Source organism: Cebus imitator, unplaced genomic scaffold, assembly GCF_001604975.1.
Source record: "Cebus imitator isolate Cc_AM_T3 unplaced genomic scaffold, Cebus_imitator-1.0 Scaffold92, whole genome shotgun sequence".
Taxonomy (NCBI): Eukaryota; Metazoa; Chordata; class Mammalia; order Primates; family Cebidae; genus Cebus; species Cebus imitator.
Window position 1 is genome coordinate 11,057,406 of NW_016107407.1, and position 19,992 is coordinate 11,077,397.

Consider the following 19,992-nt stretch of genomic DNA (forward strand, 5'->3'; position numbering starts at 1 on the left):
CTTGCTGGTACTATCCTAGGTATTGCATGGATACGGAAAAGAAACAAAACCTTTGGCAATGTTGGGAGGCACTTGGAACATTTGTCACATGGTGAGGTTGAACAGCAGCTTTGAAACAGCTCCACTGTGAACAGATGATAGTGATGTTTGTGTTAAATAAGCAAAGCAGTACAATAGAAAGCCTCAAAAAAGTAGGGATCACTTATTTATGTTTAGAATTGATTTTCTAATTTTACTTTATGTATTCTATAGGACACTGGAGTCACTAACAGGGATCTAATTAGTCGAAGAATAAAAGAATATAACAGTCTGATGAGGTGAGAATCCCACCTTACCTACAGTTTATTTGGATATTAAATCAGTATAGTCATCCCCCCTTATTTGCAAGGATACATTCCAAGACCTCCAGTGAATGCTTGAAAACGTAGTACCAAATGCTATATACACTTACATTTTTTTCCCTTATAATGATGGGCGAATAGTGTATCCAGTGTGGATACTCTGGACGAAAGCATGATTCTCACTCTGGGCGGGACTGCATGAAATTCAAAGATTTTTTATAGTTTATTCCAAGAATTTTCCAGTTAATATTTTCAGACCATGGTTGACCACGGGTAGCTGAAACCGCAGATAGAGGGGAATTACTGTAATTGTTAAGAAATGTCATTTCCTTCAACAGCAAAGCAGAACAGTTGCCAAAAACACCTCGCCAGAGTCTCAGCATCAGGCAAACTTTGCTTGGTGCAAAATCGGAGCCAAAGACTCAGAGCCCACACTCTCCGAAGGAAGAGTCGGAAAGGAAACTTCTTAGCAAAGGTATTGATGTTAGCTTTCTAACAAATAGGATGATTAAAAATTGACATAGTAGCGGTACATTTAAGTTTTCTGTATCATTTCTACTCACCCAGGCCCCTTGTTAACTAGCTCAAAGGTTATGGTAGGTGTGGTCTGGGCTCACTGGGCCTTTCCCTTTGTAAGGCCCAAGATACCAGTTTCATTGTAAAGACAAAATGAAAGAAAATACAAACAGTACTTAAATCAGAGACATTACAAATTTAAATGACTTGGAGGATTCAGGTCCTGTCATTTTGAAATAATTTTTCTGTTTGTTGAAGTCTCACTATAAAGATAACAGACTGATTTTTATTTTTATTTTTGCTGTTTTAAAGAAAATTGTAGCACACATTATAAAAGAATGAAGAAGTTAGGATATATTATTTATATTACATGACTTGGAATTATCTAAACATTGATAGAGTGTTTTTAAAGTCCTGATTTAAACTCTTGTTTTCATTTCATATGTTTTATCTTGAATGCCAATCGGAAGATGATACCAGTCCCCCAAAAGACAAAGGTACATGGAGAAAAGGCATTCCAAGTATCATGAGAAAGACATTTGAGAAAAAACCAACTGCTACAGGAACGTTCGGTGTCCGATTAGATGACTGCCCACCAGCTCATACGAATCGGGTAGGAGACACCAACCTACCGGATTTCCTAAAGTCATTACTTTGGTTGTGATTACAGTGGAATCTGAGTTTAGTCTTTCAGACAACAGAGACTGTCAATCTATTTTTTTCCTCTTTATAACAGACCTTAGTTTCCCTAAGTGTTTCTGGCCTATAAGTGTGTGTTGCAATCTCATCTGTATTACTTTTTTTCTAATGTATTGACTCTGAAATTGAATAATTATTCAGCCATTAGGAATGTGTCTGAAATGATCGGTAAGAATTCATCTTCAAATTGTGTTTCTGCTTTTAGCATCTTAGAACAAGGACCTGATTAAGAAAGTATAATAAATGTAAATGTGTCTGCATATATTTAAAACATCCGTGCTAGGATTCATATTATGAATTGATTGATGTTACTCTTTCCTCCTCTTTTCTTGACTGTGTCTTTATTCAGCTGAACGGTTTCCACATTCTCCTTACCTGTTCTTACTTCTTCTTAGAGTGTTCTCGCTCTGGGGGTCCTCCTCTTTCTATCTCAGTCTATTCATTCTCTTCCTACTGTCTCAGATATCTCTTACAGGTTTTATCTATTACCAGATCTGCAATGTCTATATTCTGTATATTGCATAACAGCAATTTATGTGTTTCCTTTTGGATGAAAGGAGCATTTTAGCTGTGATATACAACTACTAAACATTTGTGCTGCATTAAATAAAATGTTTATTTCTTGTTTTGCAGTATATTCCACTAATAGTTGACATATGTTGCAAATTAGTTGAAGAAAGAGGTCTTGAATATACAGGTATTTATAGAGTTCCTGGAAATAATGCAGCCATATCAAGTATGCAAGAAGAACTCAACAAGGGAATGGCTGATATTGATATACAAGATGATGTAAGTTTGCTTATTTTTATTTGAATAACAGATTTTTTTCCCTTTGGTGGTACTGACTACAAAAATACCGTATTTCTATTTTGTACACCTAGAAATGGCGAGATTTGAATGTGATAAGCAGTTTACTAAAATCCTTCTTCAGAAAACTCCCTGAGCCTCTCTTCACAAATGGTGAGTTAAATCCCGTGAAAGATACCAGATGACATGATTCAACTTACAATTATTAGAAAATCTTAGAATATTAAATTGAACCAGGAAAAAATGTCTTCGTCAAAGGAAACGGGAGGTTTTGTTTAGTTCTCCCTCATATATTAAAAACATAAAAGTTGTTTGGGTTCAGTGAAATATGTATTACCTTGTTCAGACATGTTTGCAGCCAAATTAATATTATTGTTTCCAGTCAAAAGTCTTCCACATAAGAGACAATAAGTAGAAAAATGTTTTTTCAGTCAAGCCAAATATTTAAATGCCATGTAAGATGCTTTGCCAGATATTGTTGGAGGGTTAGGGAGGAAGGGACAGGCTGTGTAAATATAGGATGGTTCCGGCAGGGAGCTTCCATTTTAGAGATTTACATCTCAAAGACTATTTAGAAATTTTTCCCATGTTGTGGTTTTAAAATTGAGCCTTAAAGGGAAACAATTCACCTAAGCAATTTAAGATAAATTTGTTATATCATTCTTGTTGTCAGATAAATATGCTGATTTTATTGAAGCCAATCGTAAAGAAGATCCTCTAGATCGTCTGAAAACATTAAAAAGACTAGTAGGTATTATTTTATATTTTGGGGGTACAACTAAAATTCAGCCTCTAAATCCATCGTGAAAATAATATGTTTCAGATTCACGATTTGCCCGAACATCATTACGAAACACTTAAGTTCCTTTCAGCTCATCTGAAGACAGTGGCAGAAAATTCAGAAAAAAATAAGGTATGTAAAACGCATATTGAAGAATTGTACTTTTAGTGGCTTTAGTTTACAAGATTTACTTCGTGCTAGATAGTTAACAAAAGGTTTATAATTGAGCATCAAACTGGGTAAGTCCTTCTTAAGATTGCTCTTAAAAGCAAAAGATCCCCAAATTTTAAAACATTTCTTTTATGGTTATCCAGTAAGAAAAATGAAAAAGACAGAAATTTTACTTCTGATTTTTTAGCTTACCTTAGTATTTTGAAGAGGTAACATGCATATGCTACAACAGTCAAAAGGGAAAATAAGTCATTTTCTTCCCTTTTAACACCACATTATCTTTATCATACAGAATAAAAATATATTCTTTATATTGTCTAATATTCAGTTCACATTCAGTTTTTCTATTAGAGACAGGAAATTGGCCAGACTGATCTCAAACTTCTGGGCTCAAGCAATCCACCTGCCTTCCACAGTCCTGGGATTATAGGCATGAGCCACTGCAGCTGCCCCATTCAGTTTTTCTGGATTCTAAAAGTGTCTCTATAGGGTTATTTGCTTAAGTCAGTATCCACACAAGGTCTACACATGGTATTTGGTTGATAGGTTATAGTCTTAGTTTTTTGATGATTGTTGCCTAAATCTTTTACGTCATCAGGGATTGTAAAATGATGACTTTCTAACTCAAGACCATTACTGCCTAAAGTACTGAAACAGTCATTTTAATTTCTAGAGAAGAAAATTGGAACACCACAAGCTCAGGAATACCACTGACATTCTTTTCTGAGTGATTTTTCCTTAAAGTAGAGAAAGATTCATTCAGATCAGTTTAGTGGCTGTGCACGTTCTGGAAGACAGTTGTTCACAGTTTTAGTAAGGGTGGATTATGAGAACAGTGTCAACCTCTGTTACCTGCAAATCAGGAAGTTTATAGCAAGGTTACAGAGCTTCCTTTAGATGCTCAATATTCTTCCTAGTGATAGGGGTACAAAATGGTTAGAAAAAAAAAAAGAGAGAAAAGAAATGATAGCCTAGACTGTTTCCAGAAGTTCATACAGTAGGAGCCAGAGTTCAGTATAATTTTAGCTAACAGTCTCTAATTTCAGTTTTTCCTAAAGTCTATTACATCAGTCATTCCTCAGTTATGATGAATGTTAGTAAGAGTTACTGAGAAAAGAGTATTTGATAGTCTAGTTCGTTTTTAAGTATTTTATGGAACATCTTTCAATAAAAATAGAATTTAAATAATTTATGAATAAACTGTAGACTATTTACCAGTTTTATATAGGAACCAGCTACAACTGTATACTCACATAACATACGTACATATAAATATTAATGCATGTTATCATTAGTCTAAAAACATATTCATAGACAAGAATGTAGTAGAAATTTTACATAAGGCCTTTGAGATGGTAGACTTATGTTTTCTGAGCCACCAACACCAGCAGAGATTTAAGAGTAAGATGAGTACATATTCTAGAGGGAGACCAGAACATTTCTGTGTGCCCAGTTTTAAGTATACCTTTGCCACACATCGTTTCTTTTTACCAAGCCAACTTCTAGAAAAATTCTGACTTCAACACAATTTCTCCTTATTCCTCTGCAGTGGCGTCATTATGTATGTGCTATGCCAGTTAACACGTAGGTGTGCAGCAGTTGCTTCCTCTTTTTATCCAGTTTGGATTTTTGAGTTCGGTGATGTATTTTTACCCCCTGGTATGTTACTAGGGTTGATTACAGTTATTTAAAGTTATTTTAATATCTTAATAAGGTTGATTACAGTTATTTAAAGACACTATAAGATTTAATGAAGGAAAACAAAAGATCCATCCCTTTGATAATTTTATAAAGGAACACAGAATATGGAAATTAATGTATAAACAGAAGTATACAATAGTGAGACATTCAGATCAAAGCAAACCTAACCAAACAGTTTCACAAGATTGGTTTTAAGTAAAAATTGGTCAAAAATAATATTTCCAAACATTGGGTTTTGACACATTAGTGATTTTGATGTACTAGAGGGAAAATCTGGAACCTTTGATGTATCTTGAAGCACTTCTTTTACTTTTTATTTCTCAAGGGAAGACAGTTTCTCTCTCTCTCTCTCTTTTTTTTTTTTTTTTTTTTTAAGACAGGGTTTCACTCTGTCACCCAGGCTGCACTCTCAACCTGTTGGATTCAAGGAATCCTCCCACCTCAGCCTCCTGAGTAGCTGGGACTGTATGCATACCCCATCATGCCTGGCCAACTTTTTAAATTTTCAGTAGACTGAGGTCTCGCTATGTTGGCCAGGCTGGTCTTGAACTCCTAGGCTCAATTTACCTGACTCATCCCCCCGACGTGCTGGGATTACAGGTGCACCTGTAATCTTTTGCAAGTTTTTTTCCTTTGACTTTGACTTTAACATTTTTATCAGTTATTCTAGCTTTGGTTATACTCGTTTTGAACCAAATCAGTTGTTTTCAATCAAAGACTTCTTGGGAAAAAATGAATGCTAATTTTGCATCGCATATTATTATTAATGCAAGAAAAAAAAGTTTTGTACACATTTGCTTTGAAAATTTTACTAGGCCACCCACTTATGGTGGCTCACACTTGGGATCCCAGCACTTTGGGAAGCTGAGGCTGGAGAACTGCTTGAGGCCAGGATTTCAAGACCAGCCTTGGCAACATAGTAAGATCCCGTCTTTACAAAAACATTTTTAAAAACTTAGCCAGGCGTGATGGTGCACACCTGTAGTCCCAGCTACTCAGGAGGCTGAGGCAAGAGGATTGCTTGAGCCCAAGAGGTCGAGAGTGCGTAAGCTGCGATTGTGCCACTGCACTCCAGCCTGGGTGCCAGTGTGAGACCCTGTCTCAAAAAATTAAAAAAATTTTAAAAAACCTTGCTAGAAAGCATTTTTTGAATCTACATCAAAGCCAGTTTTCTGTTTATTCTTTTTTATCAAAAATCCTACAATGGGAATTTCAGCCTACTTCCTTAAGAAAAATTCTGATATATCCCACTATCATTCTTTCTTTCAGATGGAACCAAGAAACTTAGCAATAGTGTTTGGTCCAACCCTTGTTCGAACATCAGAAGACAACATGACCCACATGGTCACCCACATGCCTGACCAGTACAAGATTGTAGAAACGCTCATCCAGCATGTAAGTTCATGCTTCATCTCTGCAAGACAACTCATTTTTAAGGGCAGCCACTGGTCAAATAGAATTTGGTTCTAATATTTTTCCCTAAGAAAACTACCCTTTTTCTATGCCATCCTCCAAGCTCTAGATATATTTAAAGTCTTGTTTAATTTCTCTTCTTACCCTTTTTAAATTTTAGCATGACTGGTTTTTCACAGAAGAAGGTGCCGAAGAGCCTCTTGTAAGTATTGTCTGTCCGCATTTGTACTCAGTTTCCTTTGGGACTCTAGATCCTGGCGCACCAACAATGTCAACTTCCTGCTTTGTATGCCATTGTCCGCTTTGCACCCCGGAAGCAGGTCTCTAGCTCAGTTTCTGATCTAATGCATATACAAGTATGGTGCTTATTTTGCTGTTAATTATGCGTAAACAATGTAAAAACATTAAGCATAGGTGCTTTACTCAGTAATGTGTCTTTTACTAAATATTGTTTAAATTTTAAAGAAAGTGTCTTTGAAGAGATGATGAAGAGATCTTTGTTTATTAACCATAGACAACAGTGCAGGAGGAAAGCACGGTAGACTCCCAGCCAGTGCCAAACATAGATCATTTACTCACCAACATTGGAAGGACGGGAGTCTCCCCAGGAGATGTATCAGGTAACTCTTGCCTGGGCAGTCTTGACCTCTAGGCTGAAAACTACATTCTTACAATATGAAAGAGCAAATCAATCATAGTGAATTGTTACTTATGATTTTTTTCTTTTTCTCTTCCTTTCTACTAATAAAAAACCTTAATCTTCCTTTTCCTATTGATCTTAATTATCTTCCAGTGACTCTAATGCCATTGGCAATGCATGCAGTTGTAATGCTTGTCAGAATGGAAATATGAGGGAAATGAGCATGCAAACCACTGTTTTGTTCTTTTTTTTTTAATTCACAGTTTCCATGTAATAGTCATCACAAGGTAAAACAGATATATGCTACTGAATATGTGGTTGCTGTGATGGCAGAAAGTATGATCTAGGCTGTATATGTAGCTCTTGAGCCAGGAGTTCTGTTTACAAGCTGCAAGTTAAATCTGTTGAACTGGTAATGGGCACCATTTTCATAAATACAGTGTAATATTTGTCACAGTAAAAGCCAACCTATTTGACATTTATATTCTTCTGTTTCCTATTGCCACCCTAATGCTTGGTTAAGTATTAGCTCTTCTAGGCTCTTTTGATGAAAACTTTCTCCTGCCAAACTGTTGCACTAATCTAGCATGTTGTTTTACACAATGTTCTCCCTTTGTCTCTAGTTCTTGTTTTAGTCCTAAAGGGTTTTTTCAGCTCTTACTGACACAGGCAAATCTATACTGATGTTGAACAGGCGAAGTGGGAGGAGTCTATCACACGGTAATGTCACTAGTGGATTCTGTGATGTCCCTGATGGACAGCTGGAACTGTAGGAAGAAGGAGGATTGTTGTCCACACTGTAGCTGCCTTGTCTGCAGAAACCCCCGATTCTTGTAAATGCAAACATAGTTGATCTGTGGTGTAAAGTTTCTCTTAAGATTATTGTAAACAGATCAATACTACTTTCTTAAAAGTTTTTCTGCTGTTTCTTGTTATTTCTGAAGCAGACCCTGAGGAGAAATAGCATGGTATGGTCTACCAGTTCTTAAAGTCATAAAGCATTTAGCCATGTGTTAAAAGGGGCGTGGCATGGGGCTCAGCTCATTAATTCTAAAAATCAATTTCCCTAAAGTTGAAAGATGAAACGTCAAAATTGGTATTATCCTGAATCTTGCTAGCCCCTTCCTACCCTCTTTATAATTGTATAATCTGAGTTTTTGCCAGACAGTAAAATTATGGTCTCCATTTTTCCATTTCCATAATAGCATTTGTAATAGACAATTGCAAAACTGGTAGCAATTTAACCAAACTAGTCAAAAGGATCCCTGACTGCACTGCTATGGAACTGGGGTCTGAAGCACAAAGATAAACATTATTTAATATAAAACCAAAGTGACCTGGAAGCAGGATTATCCTAATGTCTCTTTTGCATCCATACCCATACAGTATGCTGCTTAGAAAATTTAAGTCTGACAAAAATCAACGTAAACACACCAGTATGAGTGTCTCTATTGTAGCTAGGGCGGTCAACACTCTTAAAAGTCCTACATTGTGTATCAGTTTCAGATACAGGATGTGGTACATAAAAAAAGATATTCTTACACTGTCCTGAAGCTTCTTTATTGCTAGATTTACTATTTAGAGAATCTAATAAACACGAGTATTTCTGTTTTTGTTTAGTACAGGGCTCCTTTGCCATTTCTATCATTGAGCTGGTTCTGCCTACAATTCACAGCATCCTTTCATGGCGGTGGCTTTCTGTGGTGCAGCTTGCATCTTTGTGAGCTCTGACTATCCACTGTGTTCTAGTGTTTTGAGTTTTGCTTTCACATTTTGTTCTGTGCCTGTCTTTCCATAAGTTTTGCATTGTTTGTGGAAAGCAGTTAAAGATTGACTAATACTGACCATGTTTTTTTTTTAATTTTTCACAGATTCAGCTACTAGTGACTCAACAAAATCTAAGGTACACTGTTTCATACAATTTGAGCTATTTTAGGGGGGAATGGTTTTTTGGCTGATTGTTATGGTTGATATACAGATGCGTTCCAGTGTCTCAAAAAATTAATTCCTGAAGCAATATATGATAGAAAAATACTGGATTTTGAGTGGAAATATGAACTCAGAAGTTCTTGTTCTTATTCTTCGCATTGTGCAGGTTAGCATAATACAAAGAACTAAGCCATTCTTTAATGTGAAAATTGGGTCCTAACATAGATAGAAGTGATTAATAGAAAAAGAGTCTTCCCTGCTCCTTCTCTTCTCCTTCTCCAATAATTAGCAGCACTCAGCCAATTCTGTTTCCTCTGCAAGCCACCTGCTTCCCTCCCTCAAAGACCATCTTTACACAAATCCCAAACATACCATCTGTAAATATTTCAGAAGTATTATGCATTTTTATAGACAGTATAGTCTTGCCTTTTCAGCAAAATCACTAATTTTTTTAGAATATTTTTACACAATCTGTTTCCTCAGTTACACAACTTTTTGTGGGAAGTTTATAGTTCTTAGAAAGTTTTTTGTCAAATCAGTGTATCTAAATTTTGCTTTGTTGAGCCAGTAGCAACCAGAATTGTCAGTATTTAAAACTTTGTTATATTTTGTAACAAGATATGAATATCACATATTATGTTTAAATATTATAATAGGACTCCATATGATTAAATTATAATTCTACAAAAATATTTTATCATGTCTCTATTACTTGTGATGTTCATCTTTTTGGCCAGCTTTTTATCTTGAAAATGTTAAACTTACGGAAAACCTGCTAAAATAATAGCACCAAAACCCTTTACCCTAGATTAATCAGTTGTAAATTCTGGTGTGGGTATGTGTGTTATATACGCAAACACACACTTTTTTTTTCTGAATCATTTGAGATTACTTGTAAAGACAACCCTACTCCTAAATACTAAAGCATGTATCGCAAGAGAACTGGGGCACTGTCCTATATAATTGCAGTGTAATTATGATTCTCAGGAAACTAAGGTAGGTACAACACATTATCATCTAATGTGCAGTTTTATGCAGAATGCAGCTGGGGATCATTCCTTACATTTCATTGTCAAATCTCTGTAGACTTCTTTAATCTAGAACAGTTTCCTAAACTCTATTGCTAGCAGAGAAGATTTTAAATCAGAAAGACCTGTTTGAAATCCCTGCTTTTGCTGTCTCTAGATGCGTTTTTCTTAACTTGTTTCTACAATAGCCTTTTCATCTTAACCGTAGTGCTGTTATACCGTGCCTGAAATATAATGGATATCCCAGTGGTATAACTACTTATAACACTTTCTGTAGAAAAGTAATTTGCTCCAACACATACATGATCATAAAGAGAGTATAATATACTGCTTCTCACCACGGAATTGAGATGTTTAAAAGTGAATGACTTGCTCATACCCAGCAAGCTAGAGAGGATGAACATCAAGGTCTCCCAGTTCAGAGCCCATTCACATTATCCCCTACAGTTTTCAATAGAATGTGGGAAAATGTAAATAACCATTAGAAATGTGCTGGATATTTAAAGTCTTTAAAAATACAGTTTATTAATCTGTAATTTTATTTTGGTGAATTCTTTTTGATAGAACGGCAGCCTAAATTTTTACTAAGACTTTAAATAGAGCAATTTTAACTTAGATTTTTAGGCAATGGAGAAATATACTGTCTGCTTCTCTTACTCACATACCTCCTGCTTACCTACTTGTCTTAGTGTGTAGTAAACCAGCAGATATTTAGGAACAAATTAATAGATACAATCAAGAACCTATTATATCTAGGTGCAGTGCCTCATGCCTATAATCCTGGCACTTTCTTTGGGAGGCTGAGGTGGGAGGATAACTTGAGACTAAGAGTTCTAGACCAGCCTGGGCAACATGGTGAAACTACATCTTAAAAAAAANAAAAAAAAAAAAAAAAAAAAAAAAAAAAACTTCTTTTGTAAATAACCCATTATATATAACAGGTAACTTTCCCAATAACAGTACATTGAAGTGTTTCTGTGGTAAGGATTTAATTGTACGTATGTTATTTGCTCCTTTCTTCCTACTTCCCTGAGATGGGAGTCTCACTCTGTCACCCAGGCTGGAGTGCAGTGGTACCCTCAGGGCTCACTTCAGCCTTTACTTCCCCAGGCTCAGGTGATTCTCTGACCTTGGCCTTCCAAGTAGCCAGGACCACAGGCATGCACCACCACACCGAGTTAATTTTTTGTAGAGACAGGGCTTCACCATGTTGCCCAGGCTGGTCTCAAACTTCTGGGCTCAAGCAGTCTGCCCACCTCGACCTCCCAGAGTGCTGGGACTACAGGCATGAGCCACCACACCTGGCGTATTTTTTTTGAATGTTCTAATTCTGTTGTTACCTTGAGATAAATGAAGACATTACCAACCTGATTTACTTAAGGCAGATCCTTGAAGATCCAGCCTGAACTAATGGAACACCAGACTTCCCTTATCTCAACGAACTTATATGATAACACTATCTATATCCTGTAGTATCTATTGAAGGCAGTCATAAAATTAATAACCTATATCAGACTATGATGTTTGACCATGTCACAATCTTGTTTAACCTGTCTCGCCCCAGTGTTCCTGAGTGACAAATGCCTGAGCACGGTGGAAGGAGGTCAGGTGTTTGGGGATATTGATAGGGACTGGCACTCAGCACACACTGATTTCCCTGGAAGGCAGATGTGTGTGATCTGTGGATTGGCAGCTAAATTCCACCAGGCAAGAAACTGGACTCATTAAATAAAAATTTGTCTTTGGTACAAGGTTAAAAATAAAAAAGTAATTGCATTGTTGATGCTTTCAGAGCTTTAGTAGCTGTAATTTGGTAAGAAATGTTTCGGAGACAAGCTTGTCAGAAAATGAACTCAGCTGCGTTCTTATGCTCAGAGTCTCTTTTCTCTGTTGCTTCCCAGGGTTCTTGGGGATCTGGAAAGGATCAGTATAGCAGGGAACTGCTTGTGTCCTCCATCTTTGCAGCTGCTAGTCGCAAGAGGAAGAAGCCAAAAGAAAAAGCACAGCCTAGCAGCTCAGAAGACGAACTGGACAATGTATTTTTTAAGAAGGAAAATGTGGAACAGTGTCACAATGATACTAAAGAAGAGTCCAAAAAAGAAAGTGAGACACTGGGCAGAAAACAGAGGATCATCACTGCCAAAGAAACAGGCACTAGGAAAAACCCCGGCACCACAAAAGATGACAAGGTGCCACTCGGAAAAGAGAGCGCGCCTTCCGAGGAACCCTCAACACCACACAACTCAAAACATAACAAGTCACCAACTCTCAGCTGTCGCTTTGCCATCCTGAAAGAGAGCCCCAGATCACTTCTGGCACAGAAGTCCTCCCACCTTGAAGAGACGGGCTCTGACTCTGGTACTTTGCTCAGCACGTCTTCCCAGGCCTCCCTGGCAAGATTTTCCATGAAGAAATCAACCAGTCCAGAAACTAAACATAGCGAGTTTTTGGCCAATGTCAGCACCATCACCTCAGATTATTCCACCACATCGTCTGCTACATACTTGACTAGCCTGGACTCCAGTCGACTGAGCCCTGAGGTGCAATCCGTGGCAGAGAGCAGGGGGGACGAGGCAGACGACGAGAGAAGTGAACTGATCAGTGAAGGGCGGCCTGTGGAAACCGACAGTGAGAGCGAGTTTCCCGTTTTCCCCACTGCTTTGACTTCAGAGAGGCTCTTCCGAGGAAAACTGCAGGAAGTGACTAAGAGCAGCCGGAGAAATTCTGAAGGAAGTGAAGTAAGTTGCACCGAGGGAAGTTTAACATCAAGTTTAGATAGCCGGAGACAGCTCTTCAGTTCCCATAAACTCATCGAATGTGATACGCTCTCCAGGAAAAAATCAGCTAGATTCAAGTCAGATACTGGAAGTCTAGGAGATGCCAAGAACGAGAAAGAAACACCTTCAATAAGTAAAGTGTTTGATGTTATGAAAAAAGGAAAGTCAACTGGGAGTTTACTGACACCAACCAGAGGTGAATCCGAAAAACAGGAGCCCACATGGAAAACAAAAATAGCAGATCGGTTAAAACTGAGACCCAGAGCCCCTGCAGATGACATGTTTGGAGTAGGGAGTCATAAAGCAAATGCCGAGACTGCTAAAAGGAAAAGCATCCGGCGCAGACATACACTAGGAGGGCACAGAGATGCTACTGAAATCAGCATTTTGAACTTTTGGAAAGTGCATGAGCAGAGCGGGGAGAGAGAATCTGAACTTTCAGCTGTGAACCGGTTAAAACCAAAATGCTCAGCCCAGGACCTTTCCATCTCAGACTGGCTGGCCAGGGAACGCCTACGCACCAGTACCTCTGACCTTAGCAGAGGAGAAAGCGGAGATCCCCAGACAGAGAACCCTAGCACACGAGAAATAGCCACAACTGACACACCTTTGTCTTTTCAGTCCGACACAGGTAGTTCTTCCAGCACCTTGGCTTCAACAAACAGGCCCCTTCTTTCCATACCACCGCAGTCACCTGACCAAATAAACGGAGAAAGCGTCCAGAACGTAAGCAAAAATGCTAGTTCTGCAGCAAATGCCCAACCTCATAAACTGTCTGAAACCCCAGGCAATAAAGCACAGTTTCATCCCTGTCTTTGAACTGGGGGTTATGTCCACTCTAGCAAGTAAAAAGCTACTGTTACACGTTCCAGTAACTGTCAATATTTTCTTGTACCACAATTGTTATTATTCAGCCTTCATTTGGGCTGGTTTCATCATTTTGCACTGTGAAATAGCTTTACAGTGCATTACTACAGCCAGAAGAACATATATATATATATATATTTAAAAATATATCGGATAGTTGTATACAAATGAGCAAGGTATTTGTTGCAACTTACTACATAGCATATACCCAACGTCACTGAAGAAAATCGCTGACATTAGTATGCAGCAAATTTGTTCTTTAGGTTTCATCACTAACAAAAGTGCCTCATCATAAAAATACATTTGGTTTTTAGGGTGCCATATTGTTAAAATTAGATAACTTACATTGAAGAAATGAATGCATTTTATCGGTAACAAATTTCATTACATTTACCAGTTTTAACACAGGTGGATACAGAACTTCCATTCTTTAGTCATTCCAGGTGGATCTGAGTTTTATATTCAAACTTTTAATACAGTTTTTGAGTTTTGTGTGACTTGAATTTTTAATCTTTCTGTAAAATACGTAACTTAAATGAACATATTAAATGTGTATCTTTTCTTCAGATACCAGATTTGATATAAATGTTGTAACATAGGTGTGTAGATAGTGGATCCTGGATGGAACTGGCTTCTTTATCAAGAAGAATATAATTCTGCATGAGGACTTACTGAATCCAAACCTGTGTCATGCCTGTGTGCATACCCAATTAAACACTGGAAATAAAAATTGTTTTGGTGAATTTTGCATGGCTTGAAACTTATTCTGATGATATATTTTTAGATGTCGTCCATTTATAACTACCTTACGTGATTAATTGGTCCTAACTTTAAAAAGGTACCTACTATATTTATACATTTCATCTCCTCCTCTTTTTTGCTGTTGTGGGCACATACTCTTACATTAGCCTAACCTCACTCTTGTAGATCAATAGTATTTAACTCTTCTAGGTAAAGTAATGTATGTTAATGACCTTTTCGTGAGTGAAACAAACGTAAGTTTGGGAGTCAGTCCAACTCTATACTTCCTAGATATGTGAACTTGAACACATTATTTAACGTCTCTGAATTTCTTTTCTCATATAAACAGTGACTACTTAGTATAAGGGTGATTAGTAGATTTAAATGAGATACTGTTCCCCATACAGTACCTGCCACACACTAGTTTCAAAATAAATCAAAGCTATGGTTGGAAGTAATGGTTACAAAAAAATCTCAGACCATTAAGGCTGAGGAGGACCTTAACAATCATCAAATCCCGAGATTCTCAACTGTCAAACCTGATAATTTTTTCTCAAAAGTATTTTGAAATTTCCCCTCTATCATCATGAAATGAAATTCCTAATATATCTGAATGTAACTTTATATCCAGTATGATATAGACCATAATTCCCTATTACAGTAGAAAAAGTGATTTATAATAAATTTTTCAAAATGGGAATGCTCAGGTACAACTACATCATAAAAATAATATAATGGAGCAGTCAGTTGTTTGCACCAATATATAGAATCACTAACAATGTAGTAACTACACATGGTGGCGATACCATGAATAGTTTGCTGCTGGTGATGAAATTTTACCAAGAGTCATGCCCTGCTTTTAAAGTTTTGTTCAAAACAACACACACTTTCCTTAGTTTACATGAAGGGGAATTCTTGGAAAAGTCAGTGTATTAAAACTGTCAAAAACACTTTTTACTTAACGTGTTTTAAAAGTTACTTTCAAGGCTCAAATAGTTTTCTATTATTTGTTGTTGTTCCTAAGTTTATTTTCTATTTTTTTTTTCTTTCAAGACAGAGTCTCACTCTCTATTGCCCAGGCTGGAGTGCAGTGGCATGGTCATCACACGTCACTGCAGAGCTGGGACCACAGGCACGTGCCACCATGCTCAGCTAACTTTTTGGGTTTTTTGTACTTTAAGAAATGGTCTTTCACCATGTTGCCCATGCTCATCTTAAACTCCCAGGCTCAAGCAATCTGCTTGCCCTGGCCTCCCAAAGTACTGGGATTACCAGCATGAGCTACCATGCCCAGCCTTTCTTTGGATTTAATTTGCTGGACATTTTTTTTTAAACTTCTTGAGACGATTGCTTAGAAAATTGATTTTTAGATGTTTTCTGATATCTGCATTTTAAGGCTATATGCTGTATTTTTATTATTCATTTTTAAACATTTTTTAGTTTCCATTCTGATTTTTTCAACTTGTGAGTTGAGGAATGTGTTGCTTAATTTCCAAACATTTAAAAACTTTCTAGTTATACTGACTCCAACATAATGTTACATTATCATTAAACATACATTTGAATTTGAGACATCCATTTTGACCCAGTATATGGTCAATTTTGAGAAACATTACATGTCTACTTGAATATGTATTCTATCCTTATTGGATGCGTTTTGGTTTATTAGGTCAAGTTTAATCGCGTTTTACAGACATGTGTCATTATAGATTTATTACCTGGCTCTTACCAGTTTCTGAGAAGTGGTAGAATATTATGCTATGAATGTTGATTTGCATATCTTGTGTCAGTCTTTATTTTGATGTTAGCTTACTTAAGTGAACATAAATTTGGAATTGTTAGGTCTTTGTGGTAAATTGACCCTTCTATCATTATGAAATGTCCTTCATAATCTCTACCAAAGTTTTTTGTCTTACAGTTATTTTATACATTAATGTAGCTATATCAGTTACTTTTGGTTAGTATTTGCATAACACATCTTTTTCATCCATTTTAATCCTTTTCTATTTTTCTCATATCGATTTTCTTTAAACAAAGTCTTTTAATTGGAATATGTAACCCAATTACATTTAATGTAATATTATTTATATATTTGGATTTACATCTACATCTTAACCATTTTTTGTTTCTCCATGACCAAGGCATTTTATGTACCTTTTTGTTTCTTGCCTCTTTTGGATTAATATTTCTATTATACCATTTCCCCCTTCTGTTAGCATACTTATGTGTTCTTTTAGTGACATCCTTGACTTCATCTAATTTAAATTGGATTGCAATTGTTTTGTGTGTATTTTTTGTAGAGACCAGGTTTTGCCATATTGCCCAGGCTGGTCTCAAATGCCTCGGCTCAAGCAATTAGCCTGCTTTGGCCTCCCAAAGTGCTGGATTACAGGTGTGAGCCACTGCACCGACCTGGCACATTTTCAGCTTTACTAGGTCTGGTCAAATTAATCTCCAGAGTTCACCAGCAGTGTATGAGGCTTCTCATCTCTTCACTTCCTCAAGGACACTAGGTACTATCAGTGTTTAAAAATTTTGTTTTTAAGACAATGTCGATGAGTATGAGATGATTTTTCACTGAGTTGTATTTCCTGCATTACTAGGCAAGATACCATGTGTCATATATTCATTGGCTATTCTGGTTTCCAATTCTGAATCATGTTAACTTTTTTTGTTGTTTTTGGAGACACAGTCTCACTCTGTCACCAGACTGGAGTGAAGTGGCACAATCTCAGATCACTGCAACTTCCACCTCTCGGATTCAAGTGGTTCTCCTGCCTCAGTCTCCCAAATAGCGGGGATTACAGCTGCGTGCCATCACACCTGGGTAATTTCTAGTATTTTTAGAAGAGGTGGGGTTTCACCATGTTGCCCAGGCTAGTCTTGAACTTCAGAGCTCAGGCAGTCCAGCCCGCTCATCCTCCCTAAGTGCTGGGATTACAGGCGTGAGCCACCATGTCCAGCTACGTGAACCTTTGACCATATTCCTGTTTTTTTCTCACAGAACTTTACAAGATCTGGATACTAGTCTTAATTTCAAATTCCCTCTTTTAGTCTATGTTTTTTAAACTTTGTTTCAGATGTTTCTTTGCATAATTTTAAAATTTATCCAGATCAGCTTTTATATCTGTATTTTGACAACCACTAAAAAATACTTCCCTCGCCATAGACATATGGTATATACTTTTTTTCTAGTAAAAGATAAAGTTGGTTTTCATGTGCTGGGATTTATTTTGTGACTGAGGTTAGGTAGAATGGCAGCATTATCTTTTCCTGTGGTCGTTTTTGACGAGCTTTTTGCCACAAAATGTCAGCTCCCTGAATTCCTATGCAAGACAATCAAATGTCCCTACTTGCCATTTCACTGTAGAAAGGTTAAACTGTACAACACCAGCAGGGCTGCTTTAGCTGACTGATTCGTGCAACAGAGAACAGTAGGAGCCAGTTGTAACACAGGCATCTCAGCTGGCTGCCCAGGAAGGAAGGAAGGAGGAGCGTTGTACTAGGGGAAGAACATCTGTTACACCGACCTCCCAGTATCCCTGCTATGAAAGCTAAATACTATGAGAGCTGGAACAGCATCTTAGCAAAGTAGAAGGAAATACAAAGCAGAAGGAAGCTTAGTTTTGTCCAGCCAAGAAGGTTGAGACAGCATAAGATGTACTCCAAGCTTCCAATGAAGCAGTTACAAAAGGAAAATATTGGGAATTGGAGATAAAGATTTATCGATTGTCAAATTCATTGACCGTGGGGTCCTGAAGATGCTTTCTTACAGACACAAAACAGATGTCTTGAAAGCTTTACTTTCTGAGAGTAGAATGAAGATGGCAGTTGTAAAAATCTACCAACAGAACAAAACAAAAAACTAGGTGCTCATGTATGACATTGTCTGAATTTCACCTAGTCAGCATTAGATTTTAAGGTATGGATAAGCTTCCCCAGAAGGTGGAATCACTGTACCTCAGTTTTTGCTTATTTTGCTATTTGAGACAGGGTCTCTGTCACCAGGCTGGAGCACAGTGGTGCCATCTCTGTACCACTCAGGCTTTCTCATCTGAACCACACAACACAGAAAATGATTTGAGAAGCTATTCTCAAAATTCTTCCAAGGATGGATGGTACCTATCCAGTACGTTAGATTTGCAGAAGAAAAGTTAATTCATTACACATACCAATGTCTTGGGATCATCACACACATTTAAGCAAAAGCATTTTATGGCACATTCTTCAAGGCAGTAAGAAAGGCAGTAGATGTAACACAGTAGTTATCTGGGATTCTGAGCACCGGCAGGCTAACTTCAGATCCTAGCTCTGGCACTTAACGTAGTAGTATCCATCAAGGATTTAATATGTCAGGGATAATAAAGTACCTGATATGTAGACACTGCTGTGTATGTCAATTATCCACAAGAATGTAAACCCTATAAGGGTGGAGGTCTTTGTTTGGTTTACTGTTGTATTCCAAATGCCTAGAACAATAGAAGGAAGATAGTTGGCACAATGAAAATATTTGTTGAATAAATAGGGGGTTTGTTGAAAGCCTAGACTAAGAAGAAATTACATGGTTAAGAGCAAGGTCACTGTATAATTTATTGTCTAATACTGGACACTTGAGAATAAAGGACCTTGATCCATATGGGACTGATATTTGTGTGTAATAGGAAGTGGAGATCTATACCTTTTATCCCCTGCGGTCCCAATACCCTGTACTGAAAGTACCTTGTTTCCCCACTGGTGTGCAAGGCCAGCTCTGCCATGTCACTTTAGATATGTGTGGGACTGTGTGGGGCTCACTGTTCCATTGGCCAGTTCTAGTCCATTGGTCCTAATACACACCTTATAAACCATGAAAGGAAAGCTTCCCTGACTGTTGCTTCTTATTCAGGCCATTGTGGGTCCTATGAGCTTCCACATGAATTTATTTTATGTCTCAGTATGATGTTGTCTTTACTTTTTATTGGGGTGATTATTCTGTTTAATTTCTTAAGTTGAATGCTTAAGCTGAGTATCAGTTATTTACAATTATACATTTCCTTGGCCAGGCGCGGTGGCTCATGTCTGTAATCCCAGCACTTTGGGAGGCCGAGGTGGGTGGATCACAAGGTCAGGAGTTCGAGACCAGCCTGGCCAAAATGTTGAAACCCTGTCTCTACTAAAAATACAAAAATTAGCTGGACGCGGTGGCATGCGCCTGTAATACCAGCTACTCAGGAGGCTCAGGCAGGAGAATCACTTGAACCTGGGAGGCGGTGGTTACAGTGAGCCGAGATCGCACCATTGCACTCCAGCCTGGGTGACAGAGTGAGACTGTCTCAAAAAAAAAAAAAAAAACAAAAGAAAAAAAGATTATACATTTCCTTGTAAATGATATACGCTGTGTCAAACAAGATTTAATGCTAAGTATTTTTATATTTCCTATCATGATTGTCTTGACACCTGGGTTGTTTAGATGTATGTTTAAAATTTTCCAGAGATACAGGATTTTTCTAGATTTTCTCTTGTAGTTTTCTAACTGCGTTGTGGTAGAGTATGTGGTCTATGATTTGAAATTTGTTGAGGCTAGTAAGTTCTAACTAATGTT

The 19,992-nt window shown here is 37.4% G+C and overlaps 1 protein-coding gene across 10 annotated transcripts in view; it reads left to right on the forward strand.

Annotated features, from left to right (window-relative positions):
• Positions 1–14,413, forward strand: part of ARHGAP21 (Rho GTPase activating protein 21) — a 130,513-nt gene extending 116,100 nt beyond the window's left edge. For 8 of the 10 annotated variants that reach the window (XM_017535533.2, XM_037740964.1, XM_017535531.2 and 5 more), the window contains 12 exons: positions 253–317; positions 680–816; positions 1,328–1,470; positions 2,190–2,345; positions 2,438–2,516; positions 3,037–3,110; positions 3,187–3,276; positions 6,286–6,411; positions 6,590–6,631; positions 6,944–7,049; positions 8,941–8,972; positions 11,928–14,413. In XM_017535533.2, the coding sequence (XP_017391022.1) occupies positions 253–317; positions 680–816; positions 1,328–1,470; positions 2,190–2,345; positions 2,438–2,516; positions 3,037–3,110; positions 3,187–3,276; positions 6,286–6,411; positions 6,590–6,631; positions 6,944–7,049; positions 8,941–8,972; positions 11,928–13,622 (2,745 nt within the window). In that variant the 3' untranslated portion in view covers positions 13,623–14,413. Of the gene's footprint in view, positions 1–252; positions 318–679; positions 817–1,327; positions 1,471–2,189; positions 2,346–2,437; positions 2,517–3,036; positions 3,111–3,186; positions 3,277–6,285; positions 6,412–6,589; positions 6,632–6,943; positions 7,050–7,763; positions 8,038–8,940; positions 8,973–11,927 lie in introns of all 10 variants that reach the window. The other 2 variants (XR_005201388.1, XR_005201389.1) reach the window with 1 other exon arrangement.
• The last annotated feature ends 5,579 nt before the right edge of the window (positions 14,414–19,992 follow it).